Source organism: Hordeum vulgare, chromosome 1H (genome assembly GCF_904849725.1).
Source record: "Hordeum vulgare subsp. vulgare chromosome 1H, MorexV3_pseudomolecules_assembly, whole genome shotgun sequence".
Classification (NCBI taxonomy): Eukaryota; Viridiplantae; Streptophyta; class Magnoliopsida; order Poales; family Poaceae; genus Hordeum; species Hordeum vulgare.
The window spans coordinates 45,214,897-45,234,529 of NC_058518.1; the positions used below are offsets into that span (position 1 = coordinate 45,214,897).

The 19,633-nt window shown below is 46.3% G+C and overlaps 1 protein-coding gene across 1 annotated transcript in view; it reads left to right on the forward strand.

The window, feature by feature from the left end:
- Positions 1-19,633, forward strand: part of LOC123396367 (protein RCC2-like) — a 29,511-nt gene that overhangs the window by 4,705 nt on the left and 5,173 nt on the right. Inside the window, exons 3-10 of the mRNA XM_045091325.1 lie at positions 4,782-4,878; positions 5,055-5,116; positions 5,182-5,249; positions 5,424-5,548; positions 5,873-5,990; positions 6,184-6,235; positions 6,316-6,433; positions 6,523-6,553. Of these exons, the coding sequence (XP_044947260.1) occupies positions 4,782-4,878; positions 5,055-5,116; positions 5,182-5,249; positions 5,424-5,548; positions 5,873-5,990; positions 6,184-6,235; positions 6,316-6,433; positions 6,523-6,553 (671 nt within the window). The remainder of the gene's footprint in view (positions 1-4,781; positions 4,879-5,054; positions 5,117-5,181; positions 5,250-5,423; positions 5,549-5,872; positions 5,991-6,183; positions 6,236-6,315; positions 6,434-6,522; positions 6,554-19,633) is intronic.

The following is a 19,633-nucleotide window of genomic DNA, read 5'->3' on the forward strand; positions in this document are numbered from 1 at the left end:
TTTACTTGGTAGACCATGGCAATTTGATAAAAATTCTGTACACCATGGTAGAACAAATCAGTATACTTTTGTTCACAAGGATCAAAATATAACTTTGCTTCCTATGTCTCCTGAACATATTATGAAAGATGATATTGCTAGAGCTAGTAAAGCAAAACAAGACCTACATAAGAGTGAAAATCAGATTGTAGCAAAGGAATTTGAGCAACACAATAAGCCTACTAAATCATCATCTAGTGTTGCCTCTGAAATAAAACTATAGAGTGGTTGTTTACTTGCCACTAAATCTGATATTACTGATTTGGATATTACTACATATGTTTGCTATGCTTTCGTATGCAAAGAGGTATTATTTTCATATGAGGACATGCCACCGTTTTTGCCTCCTGGTGTCATTAACATTTTGCAGGAGTTCGCTGACGTCTTTCCACAAGACGTGCCACCGGGACTACCACCTATTAGAGGGATTGAGAATGAGATTGACTTAATTCCCGGTGCATTGCTACCCAACCGTGCACCATACCGTACAAATCCAGAGGAGACGAAGGAGATTATGCGTCAAGTACAAGAGCTTCTCGACAAAGGTTACATACGTGAATCTCTTAGTCCTTGTGTTGTTCCTATTATTCTAGTGCCGAAAAAGGATGGTACATCGGGTATGTGTGTTGATTGTAGAGGCATTAATAATATTACTATTCGTTATCATCATCCTATTCCTAGGCTAGATGATATGCTTGATGAATTAAGTGGCTCTACAATTTTCTCCAAAGTTGATTTGCGTAGTGGATACCATCAAATTCGCATGAAATTGGGAGATGAATGGAAAACGGCATTTAAAACTAAGTTTGGCTTGTATGAGTGGTTAGTTATGCCTTTTGGATTGACTAATGCACCTAGCACTTTCATGAAATTAATGAATGAGGTTTTACGTGCTTTCATTGGATGATTTGTGGTAGTCTACTTTGATGATATACTGATTTATAGTAGATCTTTGGAGGAACACTTGGATCATTTGTGTGCTGTTTTTACTGTTCTACGTGATGCACGTCTATTTGGTAACCTTGGGGAGTGCACCTTTTGCACAGACCGAGTATCTTTTCTTGGTTATGTTGTTACTCCACAGGGAATTGAAGTTGATAAAGCCAAGATTGAAGCTATTGAGAGTTGGCCACAGCCCAGAACGGTCACACAAGTGAGGAGTTTCCTTGGACTCGCCGGGTTTTATAGGCGTTTTGTGAGAGATTTCAGCACCATTGCTGCACCTCTCAATGAGCTTACAGAGAAGGATGTTCCTTATTCTTGGGGTACCGCACAGGAAGAGGCGTTCACGGTTTTGAAAGATAAGTTAACACATGCTCCTTTACTCCAACTTCCTGATTTTAATAAGACTTTCGAGCTTGAATGTGATGCTAGTGGAATTGGATTAGGAGGTGTGTTATTACAAGATGGTAAACCTGTTGCATACTTTTCTGAAAAATTAAGTGGGCCTAGTCTGAATTATTCTACTTATGATAAGGAATTATATGCTCTTGTTCGGACTTTGGAAACATGGCAACATTATTTATGGCCCAAAGAATTTGTCATACATTCTGATCATGAATCTTTGAAACATATTAAAAGTCAAGCAAAACTAAACCGTAGACATGCTAAATGGTTTGAATTCATTGAGACTTTCCCGTACGACATTAAACACAAGAAGGGTAAAGAAAATGTTATTGATGATGCTTTGTCTCGTCGTTATACTATGCTTTCACAACTTGACTTTAAAATATTTGGTTTGGAGACCATCAAGGATCAATATGTGCATGATGCTGATTTCAAAGATGTGTTGGAAAATTGTAAAGAAGGGAGAACATGGAATAAGTTCATCATTAATAATGGAATTGTGTTTCGTGCTAACAAGCTTTGCATTCCAGCTAGCTCTGTTAGTCTTTTGTTGTTAGAGGAGGCGCATGGAGGAGGATTGATGGGACACTTTGGCATAAAGAAGACGGAGGATGTACTTGCTACACATTTCTTTTGGCCAAGGATGCGACGGGATGTTGAGCGTTTTGTTGCTTGCTGCACGACATGTCAAAAAGCTAAGTCATGACTTAATCCTCATGGTTTATTTATGCCTTTGCCTGTACCTAGTGTTCCTTGGAAGGATATATCTACGGACTTTTTGTTAGGTTTACCTCGAACAAAGAAGGGGAGGGATAGCATATTTGTTGTCGTGGACAGATTATCTAAAATGGCACACTTTATACCATGTCATAAAAGTGATGATGTCGCTAATGTGGCTGATTTGTTCTTTCGTGAAATTATTCGCTTGCATGGTGTGCCAAATACGATTGTTTTAGATTGTGATGCTAAATTTCTTAGCCACTTTTGGCGATGTCTATGGGCTAAGTTGGGGACAAAATTGTTTTTTAGTACTACATGTCACCCCCAGACTGATGGACAAACTGAAGTAGTCAATAGATCTTTGTCTACAATGCTTAGGGCTGTTTTGAAGAACAATCTAAAACTGTGGGAAGAATGCTTGCCTCATATTGAATTTGCTTATAATCGTTCGCTGCATTCTACTACAAAGATGTGTCCTTTTGAAGTTGTGTATGGTTTCCTACCTCGTGCACCTATTGATTTTTTACCTCTTCCATCTTCGGAGAAGGTTAATTTTGATGCTAAAGAACGTGTTGATTTGATATTAAAGATGCATGAGTTAACTAAGGAAAACATTAAGCGCATGAATGCTAAATATAAACTGCTGGAGATAAGGGTAGAAAACATGTTGTCTTTGCACCTGGAGATCTTGTTTGGTTGCATTTGCGTAAGGATAGGTTTCCTGATTTGCGCAAGTCAAAACTAATGCCGCGTGCTGATGGTCCTTTCAAAGTGTTAGAGAAAATAAATGATAATGCATATAGACTTGAGCTGCCTGCAGATTTTGGGGTTAGTCCCACTTTTAACACTGCAGATTTGAAGCCATATTTGGGTGAGGAAGATGAGCTTCCGTCGAGGACTACTTCAGTTCAAGAAGGGGAGGATGATGAGGACATCAACACCATTGTTACACCCACAACCCCAACTGCTATACATACTGGACCAGTTACTAGAGCTCGTGCACGCCAATTGAATTACCAGGTACTTTCGTTTCTTGGGAATACTTCTAATGTTCATGAACATATGATGTTGCCTAAGTTAGATACTTTTGTTGTGCTCATGAATGAAGGACCTAGCATGGACAAGAAGGATATCCGTTGGAGCGGGATCAAGCATGGAGAAGAAGGTGCACGCGCGGGAGAGAACAATGGAGCTTCCACTGGTGATTTTCGCACTCTAAAGCCACCATAAGAAGAGCGTGAAGGGTTTGGACGAAATATTCAAGACACCACTTTATAAATTTCATCCATAGGCTATTATAGGTGTTGCACCACCTTATTTTTGGGCCAGGCCCATGTAATTTCGAAATACCATAATATAGGCTATTTTTAGAGTCCGTATATGTGGGGAAACCGAGTTTAGGGCTGTTTACGGAACCCTCCTCCAAGGGTCACGAAATTCCCTCTCCGTTCCCTCATATATACAGCCCTTAGGGCACCGTTTAGACTTGGGTTTAGTTCGTCATAGCTGCAACTTCGCGTTCTTCGTTTGTGTTCTACGACCAGACAAAGGCGTCACAGAACCCCACCTTCATCAATAAAGTTTTCCTCTTTTATTCGCAATATCTTGATTGCATCTCGGTTTCTTGCTTGTTCTCCGTTTGCGTGCAGGAAACAGACCTTCGTGGTCAGGTTGATCGTGCTCCGGCGTGGTCAATAACCTCTCGGAGTTGGTTTAGGATTTCTAAGGCGCGACATCCTCACACGTTCGTAGTCGGATCGTCAAAGTCTACTCCACCAAAACGATTCCCACGATCTCATCGAAAGAAAGGGACAACTTCGCCTCTATCACCCATCTCTACCTCGAACGACCTCCCCTCCCAAACCCCACCCTCCCTTGCGACCCCCAACCCTCTCTCTCGCACAGCCCGCAGTCGTCGCCCCCGTTCTACACCTCCACTGTCTCTACCCCGCCGTCGCCCTGGTCTATCCCTCCATCGTCTCTGCCCCGTCTCTGCCCCGCCCCTGTTGCTCGACGTCGTCCCTCTTCAACCTCGCCGTCGTCGATCTACTCTATCGCCGCAGCCGCCGCCGCTGATCTACTCTGCGGTCGCAACCGCTGCTGCCCCCGGTCTACCCCGACTCCGCCGGTCAACCCGCCGCCGCCGCCCCCGGTCTACCCCTCCACGGTCTCTGCCCCGCCTCGGTTGCTCGATGCCGCCCGTCTTCAACCTCGCCACCGCTGATCTACTCCACCGCCATAGCCGCGGCCGCCGATCTACTCCGTAGCCGCATCTGTCGCCAATTTATTGTTCAGATTATGTTGAAATTATGATGTTTATTGATCGAATTTGTATTTGTGCCAAAAGAATATTGATGCATCATATCTCGGATACAGGCTACCAAACACAGTCTGAATACATCATGTTTCAACACATACATCACTACCAAACAACTACACATGTATGCACACAACATATTTGGACTCCGCATGTTTCAAAAGGGAATAACTATGTTGAAATGGGAACAGCTACCAAACACATCCTTAGTAACGAAGGAAGGGGTTAGGGAGTCGTTGCGGCAGGGCAGAACACCCCGCGAATCGCGAAAAGTTCCAGTCTACAGAATCGCACTCAACTTCAAACCCTCTTCCCCATTCGCTTGCACAGTCCTCCGTTTCCGCCCCACCGAAGCTAGGGTTTCCGGTCGGAATCGCGGCGAGGATACCATCCAGCGCGGAAGGCGAGGGGAAGGCGGCGGAGGCGGGGGCAGGGAGCTGTTGTACTACGGCACGGTGCGCTTCGGCATCCCCCCCTGTATTTCTTCATCTTTTTTTCCAATGCACTGTATTTCTTCATCTAATATGAGGAGGCATGGGAACTCGCCCAGTTTGTGCGCGGAAATGCTGTCAAGTAGTAAATCGAGTTATGGTCATGTCGAATTTGCTAACGGATTCCTGCATTTTCCCAGCGGCTTGCCATTATGTTGCTTTGAATTCTGACGGCCGTTGCTTCTCATGGGGTCGAAATGAGGTATAAGCATGAGTCGATGCCTAATTTTTGTGTGGCTTCTTGCTTAACATTGTTATTTCTAGCAGAAGGGGCAGTTGGGGCACGGGGACACTCTCTTGCGTAACCTACCAACTGTTGTTTCTAAACTATCAAAGTAAGAGATTCGTCTGCATTGCCCTTCATTTTATTTTTTAAAGAAGTTGTGTGTGGTATTGCTGAACCCATGTATATGTACCATCCCAACATACTTGAATTGAATAGTCCAACGGCGTTATTTGTTTTCTTGACATGTTTCTAAATGCTAATCACCACTTGTCAATTTCTGCAGATACAACATAATCGCAGCAGGTGTTGGAAGAAATCATACGGTGGTCGTAACTGACGAAGGGGAGTCCTTTGCATTTGGTGACAACAAACATGGCCAGTTGGGGATGGGTTCACTAAGGAGTGGTTGACTCCCTCACCTTTTCCTTTATTTTTATGATTGATAGATGACACAACTAGAAGTGCAACAAATACACTGCTCAGTGGAAATATCATTTTCTGTTAGGAGCATACTTCACTTTTTGACATTTCCAGAGTGTTGCTTGATGAGACATTAGTACTATAATCTACAGTTGTGTTCTGTTATGGTGTTACCTGTTTGGGTGATAACGAAACCAATAGTAATATTTATGCCATGACCATACAGAACTTATATTGTTTAGGACGATGGGATAGTTCTGACAACGTCATGGGAATTTCACCATATGGGAAGCTCATTTTTCTGTTAGGTCCTTACGTTGCAGGAACTAAGGTGTCAGCCAGTCCCCTCCCTTGTTACTAAAGCAACTAATGCTATTTGTGGTGCTAACTTTAATGTCTGGCTGTCATCAGTTGAGGGCTCTTCCATACTGTATGGCCTTGCTGAAACTATGAAACTTAAATATTAGTTACCTCTTTCCTCTTTCAGAATAAGTAACAGGCTTTGATTGATCATCTTCTCATAATAACATTGTTTGATTAGTATCTGCTTTGGCTGTATTTAGTGGTTTTGTTCTTGTTCGTCAATGTTTTTAATATGTACTTTGTTCTTCTGTGCTATTCAGCACAACAGGTCTTCCCCAGTACGGTCAACTTGGTCATGGAAGCGATAATGAGGTTGACTGCTACTCTGTTAACAGTCACACCTACTAAATATGCTATCATCAGTAATTGTGATTTAATTTATGATGTTACAGTATATTGCCAATGTATCATCGGTAAGGCTAGCATATGATCCCCAGCCCAACCCCAGGGCAATAGTTGCATTATCTGGGAAGACCGTTGTCAAAGTTGCATGTGGAACGAATCACACAGGTTATTTTCCTTTCTTTCTTTTTCTTGTTAATTTGAGTCTTCGGGATCAGCACTGATATTAAAACCTTTGCTATACTTGGATGTTGCAGTTGCAGTTGATTCAAGTGGCTTTGTTTACACGTATGTTCCTTCTCCACCATTTGTTTGACAATGTTACAAAATTAGAATCCAGATAGTTATGACTAACTAGTGTCTCTATACAAGTTGTATATGGTAGATGTGTATCCCCATTGTATAAGGGGTTTCTTATCTTCTCCACATGTATATGTACTGGCCCTTGACCTTCTGTGAATGTTAGTTGCCCATTCCTAACATGGTATCAGATTCTTAGGTTCTCTCCCACCCCGCACGCCGCAGCTCCGTGCTCTCCTTCTCCACCAGCGTCGCCGCTCCTAGCTGCGAGCTAGCTGCTCCGGCCACCCTTCCCTCGCCTGGCTCCCCCTGGGTTCGTCTCCCGCTCTCCCTTCGCTAGGCTCTGCCGCGCCCCACGTCCTGCCCCTGCCAGAAACCGCCGCTGGAGGAGTTTCCTTGCCCGGACCAGCCTGGACTCTATCACCGCCGGCTGCTTCTCGGCCGGCCCCGCCAGGATCCACTGCTGTCGGCTGGTCGTCGTCCCGTCCTACTCGCGCTACTGCTGGTCCCTGCCGCATCTCTCCTTCGTCCCCGCCGCCGCGGCTGCTGCTTCCTCGGCCGTCGTCGGGCTGCCACCGCTGCTGCTTCCTGCAGCTACCGTCGGGCTGGTCCGGCCTGCCCCGCGGCTTCCTGCTCCGTGGGTCGCCTGCTGCTGCCTCCGGCCTGCCCTGTGGGTCGCCCACTGCAGCCGTGCTCGGCCCCTGATCCAGATCGGGATCAGGTTGACTTCCCAAAAAACACAGAAGGAGAGGCGGATCAGCATGTCCTCTTCAAGCTATGTTGTTGTTCATCGATGCTCGGTGGTCTTTGATGGCACCACCTATGCCGAGTTTGTGGGCTTCATGCGTATCCACATGCGTGGTCTTCTGTTGTGGGGCATTCTCTCTGGTGAGCTCCCTTATCCGCCATGCCCTGTTGCTCCCGTGGCTCCTACCCCGCCGGTGCCGCCTGTTCTGGCTGTAATGCTTCTCAGGCTGATCGGGATGCAGCCAATGTTGGAATTATGCCCTAGAGGCAATGATAAATAAGTTATTATTATAATTCCTGTATCAAGATAATCATTTATTATCCATGCTATAATTGTATTGAATGAAGTCTTAGATACATGTGTGGATACATAGACAAAACATTGTCCCTAGCAAGCCTCTAGTTGACTAGCCTGTTGATCAAGGATAGTCAAGGTCTTCTGACTATGTACAAGGTGTTGTTGCTTGATAACTGGATCACATCATTAGGTGAATCATGTGATGGACTAGACCCAAACTGATGAACGTAGCATGTTGATCGTGTCATTTTGTTGCTACTATTTTCTGCGTGTCAAGTATTTATTGCTATGACCATGAGATCATATAACTCACTGGCGCCGGAGGAATGCCTTGTGTGTATCAAACGTCACAACGTAACTGGGTGACTATAAAGATGCTCTACAGGTATCTCCGAAGGTGCCCTTGAGTTAGTATGGATCAAGACTGGGATTTGTCACTCCGTGTGACGGAGAGGTATCTCGGGGCCCACTCGGTAATACAACATCACACACAAGCCTTACAAGCAATGTGACTTAGTGTAAGTCACGATATCTTGTATTATGGAACGAGTAAAGAGACTTGCCGGTAAACGAGATTGAAATAGGTATGCGATACTGACGATCAAATCTCGGGCAAGTAACATACCGAAGGACAAAGGGAATGACATACGGGATTATATGAATCCTTGGCACTGAGGTTCAATCGATAAGATATTCGTAGAATATGTAGGATCCAATATGGGCATCCAGGTCCCGCTATTGGATATTGACGGAGGAGTCCCTCGGGTCATGTCTACATAGTTCTCGAACCCGCAGGGTTTGCAAACTTAAGGTTCGGCGTTGTTTTATGCGTATTTGAGTTATATGGTTGGTTACCGAATGTTGTTCGGAGTCCCGCATGATATCATGGACGTCACGAGGGTTTTCGAAATGGTCCGGAAACGAAGATTGATGTATAGGATGACCTCATTTGATTACCAGAAAGTTTTCGGCATTACCGGAAATGTACCGGGAGTGACGAATGGGTTCCGGATGTTCACCGGGGGGTCATCCCATCCGGTGGAAGCCCATAGGCCTTAGGGGTGCCGCACCATCCCTTAGTGGGCTGGTGGGCAAGCCCAAGAGGGCCCTTGCGCTGGAGATAAAGAAAATCAAAGAGAAAAGGAAAAAAAGGAGAAGTGGGAAGGAAGGGAAGGACTCCACCTTCCAATCCTAGCTGGACTAGGATTGGAGGAGGATTCCTCCTCCCCCCCCCCTTCGGCCGACCCCTTGGGGGCTCCCTTGAGCCTCAAGGCAAGGTCCTCCCCCTCCCTCCTATATATACTGAGGTATTAGGGCTGATTTGAGACAACTTTGCCACGGCAGCCCGACCACATACCTCCACGGGTTTTCCTCTAGATCGTGTTTCTGCGGAGCTCGGACGGAACCCTGCTGAGATAAGATCACCACCAACCTCCGGAGCGCCGTCACGCTGCCGGAGAACTCATCTACCTCTCTATCTCTCTTGCTGGATCAAGTCGAGTTGTACGTGTGCTGAACGCGGAGGTGTCGTCCGTTCGGCACTAGATCAGAGCGGATCGTGGGACGGATCGCGGGACGGTTCGTGGGACGGTTCGCGGGGCGGATCGAGGGACGTGAGGACGTTCCACTACATCAACCGCATTTCTTAACGCTTTCTGCTGTGCGATCTACAAGGGTACGTAGATTCAAATCCCCTCTCGTAGATGGACATCACCATGATAGGTCTTCGTGCGCGTAGGAAAATTTTTGTTTCCCATGCGAGGTTCCCCAATAGTGGCATCATGAGCTAGGTTCATGCGTAGATGTCATCTCGAGTAGAACACAAAAGTTTTTGTGGGCGGTGATGTGCGATTTGCTGCCTTCCTTAGTGTTTTCTTGATTCTGCTATATTGTTGGATCGAAGCAGCTCGGACCGACATTACTCGTACGCTTACGAGAGACTGGTTTCATCACTACGAGCAACCCCATTGCTCAAAGAGGACTGGCGAGTGTCTGTTTCTCCAACTTTAGTTGAATCGAATTTGATCGAGGAGGTCCTTGGAGAGAGGTTAAATAGCAATTCATACATCTCCGTTGTGATGTTTGCGTAAGTAAGATGCGATCCTACTAGATACCCATGGTCACCACGTAAAACATGCAACAACAATTAGAGGACGTCTAACTTGTTTTTGCAGGGTATGCTTGTGATGTGATATGGCCGACGATGTGATGTGATATATTGGATGTATGAGATGATCATGTTGTAATAGTTAATATCGACTTGCACGTCGATGGTACGGCAACCGGCAGGAGCCATAGCGTTGTCTTTAAACTAATGTTTCTGCTTGCAGATGCGTTTACTCTATTGCTAGGACGTAGCTTTAGTAGTAATAGCATGAGTAGCACGACAACCCCGATGGCGACACGTTGATGGAGATCATGGTGTGGCGTCGGTGACAAGAAGATCGTGTCGGTGCTTTAGTGATGGAGATCGAGAAGCACATGATGATGGCCATATCATGTCACTTATGAATTGCATGTGATGTTAATTCTTTTATGCACCTTATTTTGCTTAGAACGACGGTAGCATTATGAGGTGATCTCTCACTAAAATTTCAAGACGAAATTGTGTTCTCCCCGACTGCACCGTTGCTACAGTTCGTCGTTTCGAGACACCACATGATGATCGGGTGTGATAGACTCAACGTTCACATACAATGGGTGCAAAACAGTTGCACACGTGGAACACTCGGGTTAAGCTTGGCGAGCCTAGCATGTGCAGACATGGCCTCGGAACACATGAGACCGAAAGGTCGATCATGAATCATATAGTTGGTATGATTAGCATAGGGATGTTTACCACTCAAACTATCCTCAACTCACGTGATGATCGGACTTGAGCTAGTGGAATTGGATCATGAACCACTCAAATGACTAGAGAGATGTACTTTTTGAGTGGGAGTTTAGCAAGTAATTTGATTAAGTTAAACTCTAATTATCTTGAACATAGTCTAAGTCCACTTTGAAAATATTTGTGTTGTAGATCAATGGCTCACGCGACAGTCACCCTATATTTTAATACGTTCCTAGAGAAAGCTAAGTTGAAATATGATGGAAGCAACTTTGTAGACTGGGCTCGTAATCTTAAGTTGCTCCTGCAAGCTGGGAAGAAGGATTATGTCCTTAATGCTGCGCTAGGAGATGAACCATCCGCCGCGGTTGACCAAGATGCTAAGAACGCTTGGTTAGCACGCAAGGAGGACTACTCAGTAGTTCAATGTGCAGTCTTGTATGGCTTAGAGCCGGGACTTCAACGTCGCTTTGAGCATCATGAAGAATATGAGATGTTCCAGGAGTTGAAGTTTATCTTTCAGAAGAATGCTCGGATCGAGAGGTATGAGACCTCGGATAAATTCTATGCTTGCAAGATGGAGGAGAATTCGTGTGTCAGTGAACATGTCCTTAAAATGTCTGGGTACTCAAACCGTCTAGCTGAGCTGGTGATTGAACTCCCGCAAGAGGCCATCACTGACATAATTCTACAATCACTGCCACCAAGCTATAAGGGCTTTGTGTTGAACTATAACATGCAAGGGATGAACAAGTCACCCAACAAGTTATTCGCGATGCTGAAAGTCGCAGAGTCAGAACTCCGTAAAGAGCATCAAGTGTCGATGGTGAATAATACCACTAGTTTCAAGAGAAACGGGAAAGAAAAGAAGGGTAATTTAAAGAAGAGCGGCAAGCCTGTTGCCAATCCGATGAAGAAACCCAAAGCTGGACCTAAGCCTGAAACGGATTGCAAGGGTATGGGTCACTGGAAGTGCAACTGCCCCAAGTATCTGGCTGATAAGAAGGCAGCCAAAGAAAAATCAGGTATATTCGATATACATGTTATTGATGTGTACTTAACCAGCTCTCGTAGTAGTGCATGGGTATTCGATACCGGTTATGTTGCTCATATTTGCAACTCGAAACAGGACCTGCGGAATAAGCGAAGGCTGGCGAAGGATGAAGTGACGATGCACGTGGGAAATGGTTCCAAGGTTGATGCAATCGCCGTCGGCACAGTTTCACTTCAGTTACCATCAGGATTAGTTATGAACTTAAATAAATGTTATTTAGTGTCTGCGTTAAACATGAACATTATATCTGGATCTTGTTTATTGCGAGACGGTTACTTGTTTAAGTCAGAGAATAATGGTTGTTCTATTTCTATGAGTAATATCTTTTATGGTCATGCACCCAATGTGAGAGGATTGTTCATATTGAATCTTGATAGTGATAATACACATATACATAACATTGAGACCAAAAGAGTTAGAGTTAACAATGATAGCGCCATGTTTTTATGGCAATGCCGCTTAGGTCATATTGGTGTAAAGCGCATGAAGAAACTCCATACCGATGGACTTTTGGAGTCAGTTGACTTTGATTCACTTGACACGTGCGAACCATGCCTCATGGGCAAGATGACTAAAACTCCGTTCTCCGGAACAATGGAACGTGCAAGTGACTTGTTAGAAATCATACATACCGATGTGTGTGGTCCGATGAGTGTGGAGGCACGCGGCGGATATTGTTATTTTCTCACCTTCACTGACGGTTTGATTAGATATGGTTATGTCTACTTGATGAAGCACAAGTCTGAAACATTTGAAAAGTTCAAGCAATTTTAGAGTGAAGTTGAAAATCATCGTAACAAGAAGATCAAGTTCCTACTGTCTGATTGCGGGGGTGAATATCTGAGTTTCGAGTTTGGTGCTCACCTAAGACAATGTGGAATTGTTTCACAGTTGACACCGCCTCGAACACCACAGCGTAATGGTGTGTCCGAACGTCGCAATCGTACTTTATTATAGATGGTGCGATCTATGATGTCTCTTACCGATTTGCCGTTATCGTTTTGGGGTTATGCATTAGAAACAGCTGCATTCACTTTAAATAGGGCACCATCGAAATCCGTTGAGACGACACCATATCAGCTGTGGTATGTCAAAAGACCAAAGTTGTCGTTTCTTAAAGTTTGGGGATGTCATGCTTATGTCAAAAATCTTCAGCCTGAAAAGCTGGAATCCAAAGCGGAAAAGTGCGTCTTCATAGGTTACCCAAAAGAGACAGTTAGGTATACCTTCTATCTCAAATCCGAGGGCAAAGTGTTTGTTGCTAATAACGGAGCTTTTCTCGAGAAGAAGTTTCTCTTGAGAGAATTCAGTGGGAGGAAGATAGAACTTGATGAGGTTGTCGAACCTCTCATCCCTCTGGATGGTGGCGCAGGGCAAGGGGAAACCCCTGTCGTTGCGACGTCGGTTGAGGAGGAAGTTAATGATGATGATCATGAAACTCCGGATGAAGTTCCTGTCGAACCTCGGAGGTCGACGAGACCGCGTACTACTCCAGAGTGGTACGGTAATCCCGTCTTATCAATTATGTTGTTGGAGAACAATGAACCTGCGAATTATGAAGAAGCAATGGTGGGCCCAGATTCCAACAAATGGCTCGAGGCCATGAAGTCCGAGATAGGATCTATGTATGAAAACAAAGTGTGGACTTTGGAAGTACTACCTGAAGGCCGCAAGGCTATTCAGAACAAATGGATCTTTAAGAAGAAGACGGACGCTGACGGTAATATGACCGTTCATAAAGCTCGACTTGTGGCAAAGGGTTTTTCACAAGTTCAAGGAATTGACTACAATGAGACATTCTCACCCGTAGCGATGCTTAAGTCCGTCAGAATTATGTTAGCAATAGCTGCATTTTTCGATTATGAAATCTGGCAGATGGATGTCAAAATGGCGTTGCTTAACAGTTTCCTTAAGGAAGAGTTGTATATGATGCAACCTGAAGGTTTTGTCGAGCCTAAAAATGCTAACAAAGTGTGCAAGCTCCAGCGATCCATTTATGGACTGGTGCAAGCATCTCGGAGTTGGAATAAACACTTTGATGAGGTGATCAAAGCATTTGGGTTTATACAGGTGGTTGGAGAATCATGTATTTACAAGAAAGTGAGTGGGAGCTCTCTGGCGTTCCTTATACTATATGTGGATGACATATTACTGATTGGAAACGGCGTGGAGTTTTTGGAGAGCATAAAGGATTACTTGAATAAAAGTTTCTCTATGAAGGACCTAGGAGAAGCTGCTTACATTCTAGGCATAAAGATCTATAGGGATAGATCAAAACGCCTGATAGGACTTTCGCAAAGCACGTACCTTGATAAAGTTTTGAAGAGGTTCAAAATGGAACAGTCCAAGAAGGGGTTCTTGCCAGTTCTACAAGGTACGAGATTGAGTAAGACTCAGTGCCCAGCAACTGATAAAGATAGAGAGCATATGAGTTCCGTACCCTATGCTTCAGCCATAGGTTCTATCATGTATGCAATGATGTGCACTAGACCGGACGTAAGCCTGGCCATAAGTATGGCAGGCAGGTTCCAGAGTAATCCAGGAGTGGATCACTGGACGGTGGTCAAGAATATCCTGAAGTACCTGAAAAGGACTAAGGAGATGTTTCTTGTATATGGAGGTGACAAAGAGCTCGCCGTAAAAGGTTACGTCGATGCAAGCTTTGACACAGATCCGGACGACTCTAAGTCGCAGACCGGATACGTATTTATTCTTTATGGGGGTGCGGTAAGCTGGTGCAGTTCCAAGCAAAGCGTCGTAGCTGATTCTACATGAGAAGTGGAGTACATGGCCGCCTCGGAGGCAGCTAAGGAGGGTGTCTGGATGAAGCAGTTCATGACGGATCTTGCAGTGGTGCCGAGCGCACTGAATCCAATAACCCTGTTTTGTGACAACACGAGTGCCATTGCCTTAGCAAAGGAACCACGGTTTCACAAGAACACCAGACACATCAAACGACGCTTCAACCTCATCCGCGACTACGTCGAGGAGGAGGACGTGAATATTTGCAAAGTGCATACGGATCTGAATGTGGCAAACCCGCTGACTAAACCTCTTCCACGGGCAGAGCATGATCAGCACCAGAACTGTATGGGTGTTAGATTTATTACAATGTAATTCGCATGACGATGTGAGGACTAGATTATTGACTCTAGTGCAAGTGGGAGACTGTTGGAATTATGCCCTAGAGGCAATGATAAATAAGTTATTATTATAATTCTTGTACCAAATTAATCGTTTATTATCCATGCTATAATTGTATTGAATGAAGTCTTAGATACATGTGTGGATACATAGACAAAACACTGTCCCTAGCAAGCCTCTAGTTGGCTAGCCAGTTCATCAAGGATAGTCAAGGTCTTTTGACTATGTACAAGGTGTTGTTGCTTGATAACTTGATCACATCATTAGGTGAATCATGTGATGGACTAGACCCAAACTGATAAACGTAGCATGTTGATCGTATCATTTTGTTGCTACTGTTTTCTGCGTGTCAAGTATTTATTCCTATGACCATGAGATCATATAACTCACTGGCACCATAGGAATGCCTTGTGTGTATCAAATGTCACAACGTAACTGGGTGACTATAAAGATGCTCTACAGGTATCTCCGAAGGTGCCCGTTGAGTTAGTATGGATCAAGACTGGGATTTGTCACTCGGTGTGACGGAGAGGTATCTCGGGGCCCACTCGGTAATACAACATCACACACAAGCCTTACAAGCAATGTGACTTAGTGTAAGTCACGATATCTTGTATTATGGAACGAGTAAAGAGACTTGCCGGTAAACGAGATTGAAATAGGTATGCGGATACTGACGATCAAATCTCGGGCAAGTAACATACCGAAGGACAAAGGGAATGACATACGGGATTATATGAATCCTTGGCACTGAGGTTCAATCGATAAGATATTCGTAGAATATGTAGGATCCAATATGGGCATCCAGGTCCCGCTATTGGATATTGACGGAGGAGTCCCTCGGGTCATGTCTACATAGTTCTCGAACCCGCAGGGTTTGCAAACTTAAGGTTCGGCGTTGTTTTATGCGTATTTGAGTTATATGGTTGGTTACCGAATGTTGTTCGGAGTCTCGCATGATATCATGGACGTCACGAGGGTTTTCGAAATGGTCCGGAAACGAAGATTGATGTATAGGATGACCTCATTTGATTACCAGAAAGTTTTCGGCATTACCGGGAATGTACCGGGAGTGACGAATGGGTTCCGGATGTTCACCGGGGGGGCCAGCCCACCCGGGGAAAGCCCATAGGCCTTAGGGGTGCCGCACCAGCCCTTAGTGTGCTGGTGGGAAAGCCCAAGAGGGCCCTTGCGCAGGAGATAAAGAAAATCAAAGAGAAAAGGAAAAAAAAGGGGAAGTGGGAAGGAAGGGAAGGACTCCACCTTCCAATCCTAGTTGGACTAGGATTGGAGGAGGATTCCTCCTCCCCCCCTTCGGCCGACCCCTTGGGGCTTCCTTGGGCCTCAAGGCAAGGTCCTCCCCCTCCCTCCTATATATACTGAGGTATTATGGCTGATTTGAGACAACTTTTCCACGGCAGCCCGACCACATACCTCCACAGTTTTTCCTCTAGATCACGTTTCTGCGGAGCTCGGGCGTAGCCCTGCTGAGATAAGATCACCACGAACCTCCGGAGCGCCATCACGCTGCCGGAGAACTCATCTACCTCTCCGTCTCTCTTGCTGGATCAAGAAGGCCGAGATCATTGTCGAGCTGTACATGTGCTGAACGCGGAGGTGCCGTCTGTTCGGCACTAGATCGGAGCGGATCGTGGGACGGATCGCGGGACAGTTCGTGGGACGGTTCGCGGGGCGGATCGACGGACGTGAGGACGTTCCACTACATCAACCGCGTTTCTTAACGCTTCCTGTTGTGCGATCTACAAGGGTACGTAGATCCAAATCCCCTCTTGTAGATAGGTCTTCGTGCGAGTAGGAAATTTTTTGTTTCCCATGTGACGTTCCCCAATAGCCAAGGGCCTTGATGATGCTGCGGTCGATGCTTATGATCAATAGGTATCTGCTTATTCAGATGCTCTTTCTGTTTACCGGGATGATCTGTCTGCTTACACTCAGTGGTGCAACGATGATGCTTGGGCTGCTGATGTTCTCACTGCGAGTGTCCTCCCTCAGTTTGCCTCGGAGTTCATGGGTCTTAGCACCGTTGCAGCGATGTGGACTTATCTCTCTCATCGCTATCAGCCCTCTGGTGATGCTCTCTACCTCTCTGTGGTGCATTAGTAGCATGCTCTTCAACAAGGTGACTCTTTTGTGGATGAGTTCTACACACAGAGTTCCGCCATCTGGCGCATGCTTGACTCTCTTCGGACAGCTGTTTGTGGAGCTTGTCATTGTTGCCAGACTAGCCGGTCTGACTTGGAGTTTCAGCGTGTCCATGAGTTCTTAGCTCGACTCCACTCCGAGTTTGAGTCTAGGTGTGCTCACTTACTTGCTCGAGGCCGTATTCCTATCACAGAGGTTCTTGCTGAGCTTCGTGCTGAGGAGACTCGCCTTCGGTCTGCTGGGTTGCTTGTCGTTCCCTCTGTGTTGCCTGTCCGAGCTCCTGTGTCATCTGCTCGTTCCACTGCACCGCCCCTCCTGCCGACACCCGCCATGATACAGTCGATGGCTACTGCTCGCCCTCCTCATGTTGAGAAGGGCCGATCGCGTCGTGATACAGTCTATGGCTACAGCTCCAGGTCAGGCTGCCCCGAGGCTGATTGTCGCTAGAAACAGCGAGACCAGAGGCGTTCTTCCTCCAGTGTGAATCATGCGTCTTCCTCAACTCCGTCACTCACTGACCAGAACATTATCTGGCTCAAGCGCCTCCTGACTTCTTCTGGCTCTTCATCGATGGGTTCCGCTGCCGTTGTGATAGCTCCCACCCCTTCATCACCATCGGCACCTACACAGTCAGGTACATCTTCATGGGTTCTGGATTCTGGAGCTTCTTTTCATATGTCTTCTGATTCTCCTGCATTGTCTTCTCTTCAACCTCTTGATTTGCCTGTTAATGTTCTCACTTCCGATGGCAGTCCTCTTCCTATTGCTAGTCATGGCACACTTTCTACTCCATCTTTTTCGTTTCCTAGTGTTTCTCATGTTCCCCGTCTTACCATGAATCTCTTCTCTGCTGCCCAACTTACTGATTTTGGTTGTCGTGTTATTCTTGATGCCGACTCTTGCTCTATTCAGGAGCTTCACACCCAGGCTCTGGTTGGTGCTGGCCCTCGGCACCGTGAGTCGGAGAGTCTTTGGGAGGTTGACTGGCTTCATGTTCCTTCCGCTGCCACCACTTCCGCCAGTTCTCATGCTCTTGCTGCCTCCTCTTGTGTGACCTTTCAACAGTGGCATCATCGATTCGGGAACCTATATGGTTCCCGCTTGTCGTCGTTGGTGTGTCAGGGTGTCTTAGGGTCTGTATCCGGAGATGTATCCTTACATTGTAATGGTTGTAGGCTTGGCAAACATACTCAATTACCTTATCCTACTAGTGAGTCAGTATCTCAGCGTCCTTTTGACTTAGTTCATTCTGATGAATGGGGACCTACTCCTTTTGATACGAAAGGTGGACATTGCTACTATGTTCTATTTATTGATGATTTCTCTCGCTACACCTGGCTCTATTTTATGAAATCTTGTAGCGAGGTTCTCTCTATATACAAACAATTTGCTGCCATGGTTCACACCCAGTTTTCCATGCCTATTCGCACTTCTCGTGTTGACTCTGCTGGAGAGTATATCTCCCAGATGTTGCGTGTTTTTCTCGCGGACCAGGGTACTCTTCCTCAGTTCTCATGTCCTGGTGCCCATGCTCAGAATGGCGTTGTGGAACGCAAGCATCGTCATCTCCTTGAGACGGCTCGTGCGCTGATGATCGCTGCTTCTCTTCAACCCCACTTTTGGGTTGAGGCCGTTTCCGCGTCCACCTATCTCATCAACATTCAGCCATCGACTGCCTTGCAGGGTGGCATTCCTATGGAGTGTCTCACTGGTCGTTCTCCTGACTACTCCGCTCTCCGTATGTTTGGGTGTGTTTGCTACGTCCTTTTTGCCCCGCGAGAACGCACCAAACTGACTGCCCAGTCAGTCGAGTGTGTTTTTCTTGGCTACAGTGATGAGCACAAGGGCTATCGATGTTGCGATCCTGTTGGTCGTCAGTTGCGCATTTCGTGTGATGTGACTTTCGATGAGTCTCGCTCGTACTACTCTCGCCCTTCCTCCTCGCGCTATTCTGTGGACGACCTTTCCTTTCTTCTTCTTCTAGCTACTTCCTCCTATGTGCCTCCTGTCTCCCCCCTTCCTCTGGCACCTCTCACTCTTCCTCATCCACCATCGACACCTCCTTCCCCTCCATCCTCCTCCCCATCCTCACCATCCATCGCTCCTTCCCCTCCATCCTCCTCCCAACCCTCATCATCCGTCTCTCATTTTCCTCTTCACTACACTCGCCGCCCTCGTAGTGAAGATGATCCTACTAACGCGCCTTCCACTTCCGGAGCGCCTCCCTCCACGACTCCCCCGATTCATAACCTTCGTGCTCGGCCTTGCCTCCCACATGATCGCTATTCTCCTGATCATTATGGTCTCTCTGTTGTGGCTGAGCCCACTTCCTATCGGTCTGCCATGACTCAGCCTGATTGGCAGCTTGCGATGGCCGAGGAGCTTGCTGCCCTTGAGTGCAATGGCACCTGGGATTTGGTCTCCCTTCCTCCCGGTGTTCGTCCCATCACCTGCAAGTGGGTCTATCAGATTACGACTCGCTCCGATGGTTCTCTTGAGCGCTACAAAGCTCGCCTTGTTGCTCGTGGCTTTCAGCAGGAGCAAGACGCGATTATGATGAGACATTCACTCCTGTAGCCCACATGACCACTGTCCGCACTCTCCATGTTGTGGAATTTGTTCGCCATTGGTCTGTGTCTCAACTTGACATCCAGAACGCTTTTCTCAACGGTGAGTTACGTGAGGAGGTTTATATGCAGCCACCACCGGAGTACTATGCTATTGATGGTATGGTCTGTCGTCTTCGACGCTCCCTCTATGGTCTAAAACAGGCTCCTCGTGCCTGGTTTGAGCATTTCGCCTTTGTGGTGACTGTCGCGGGCTTCTCTCCTA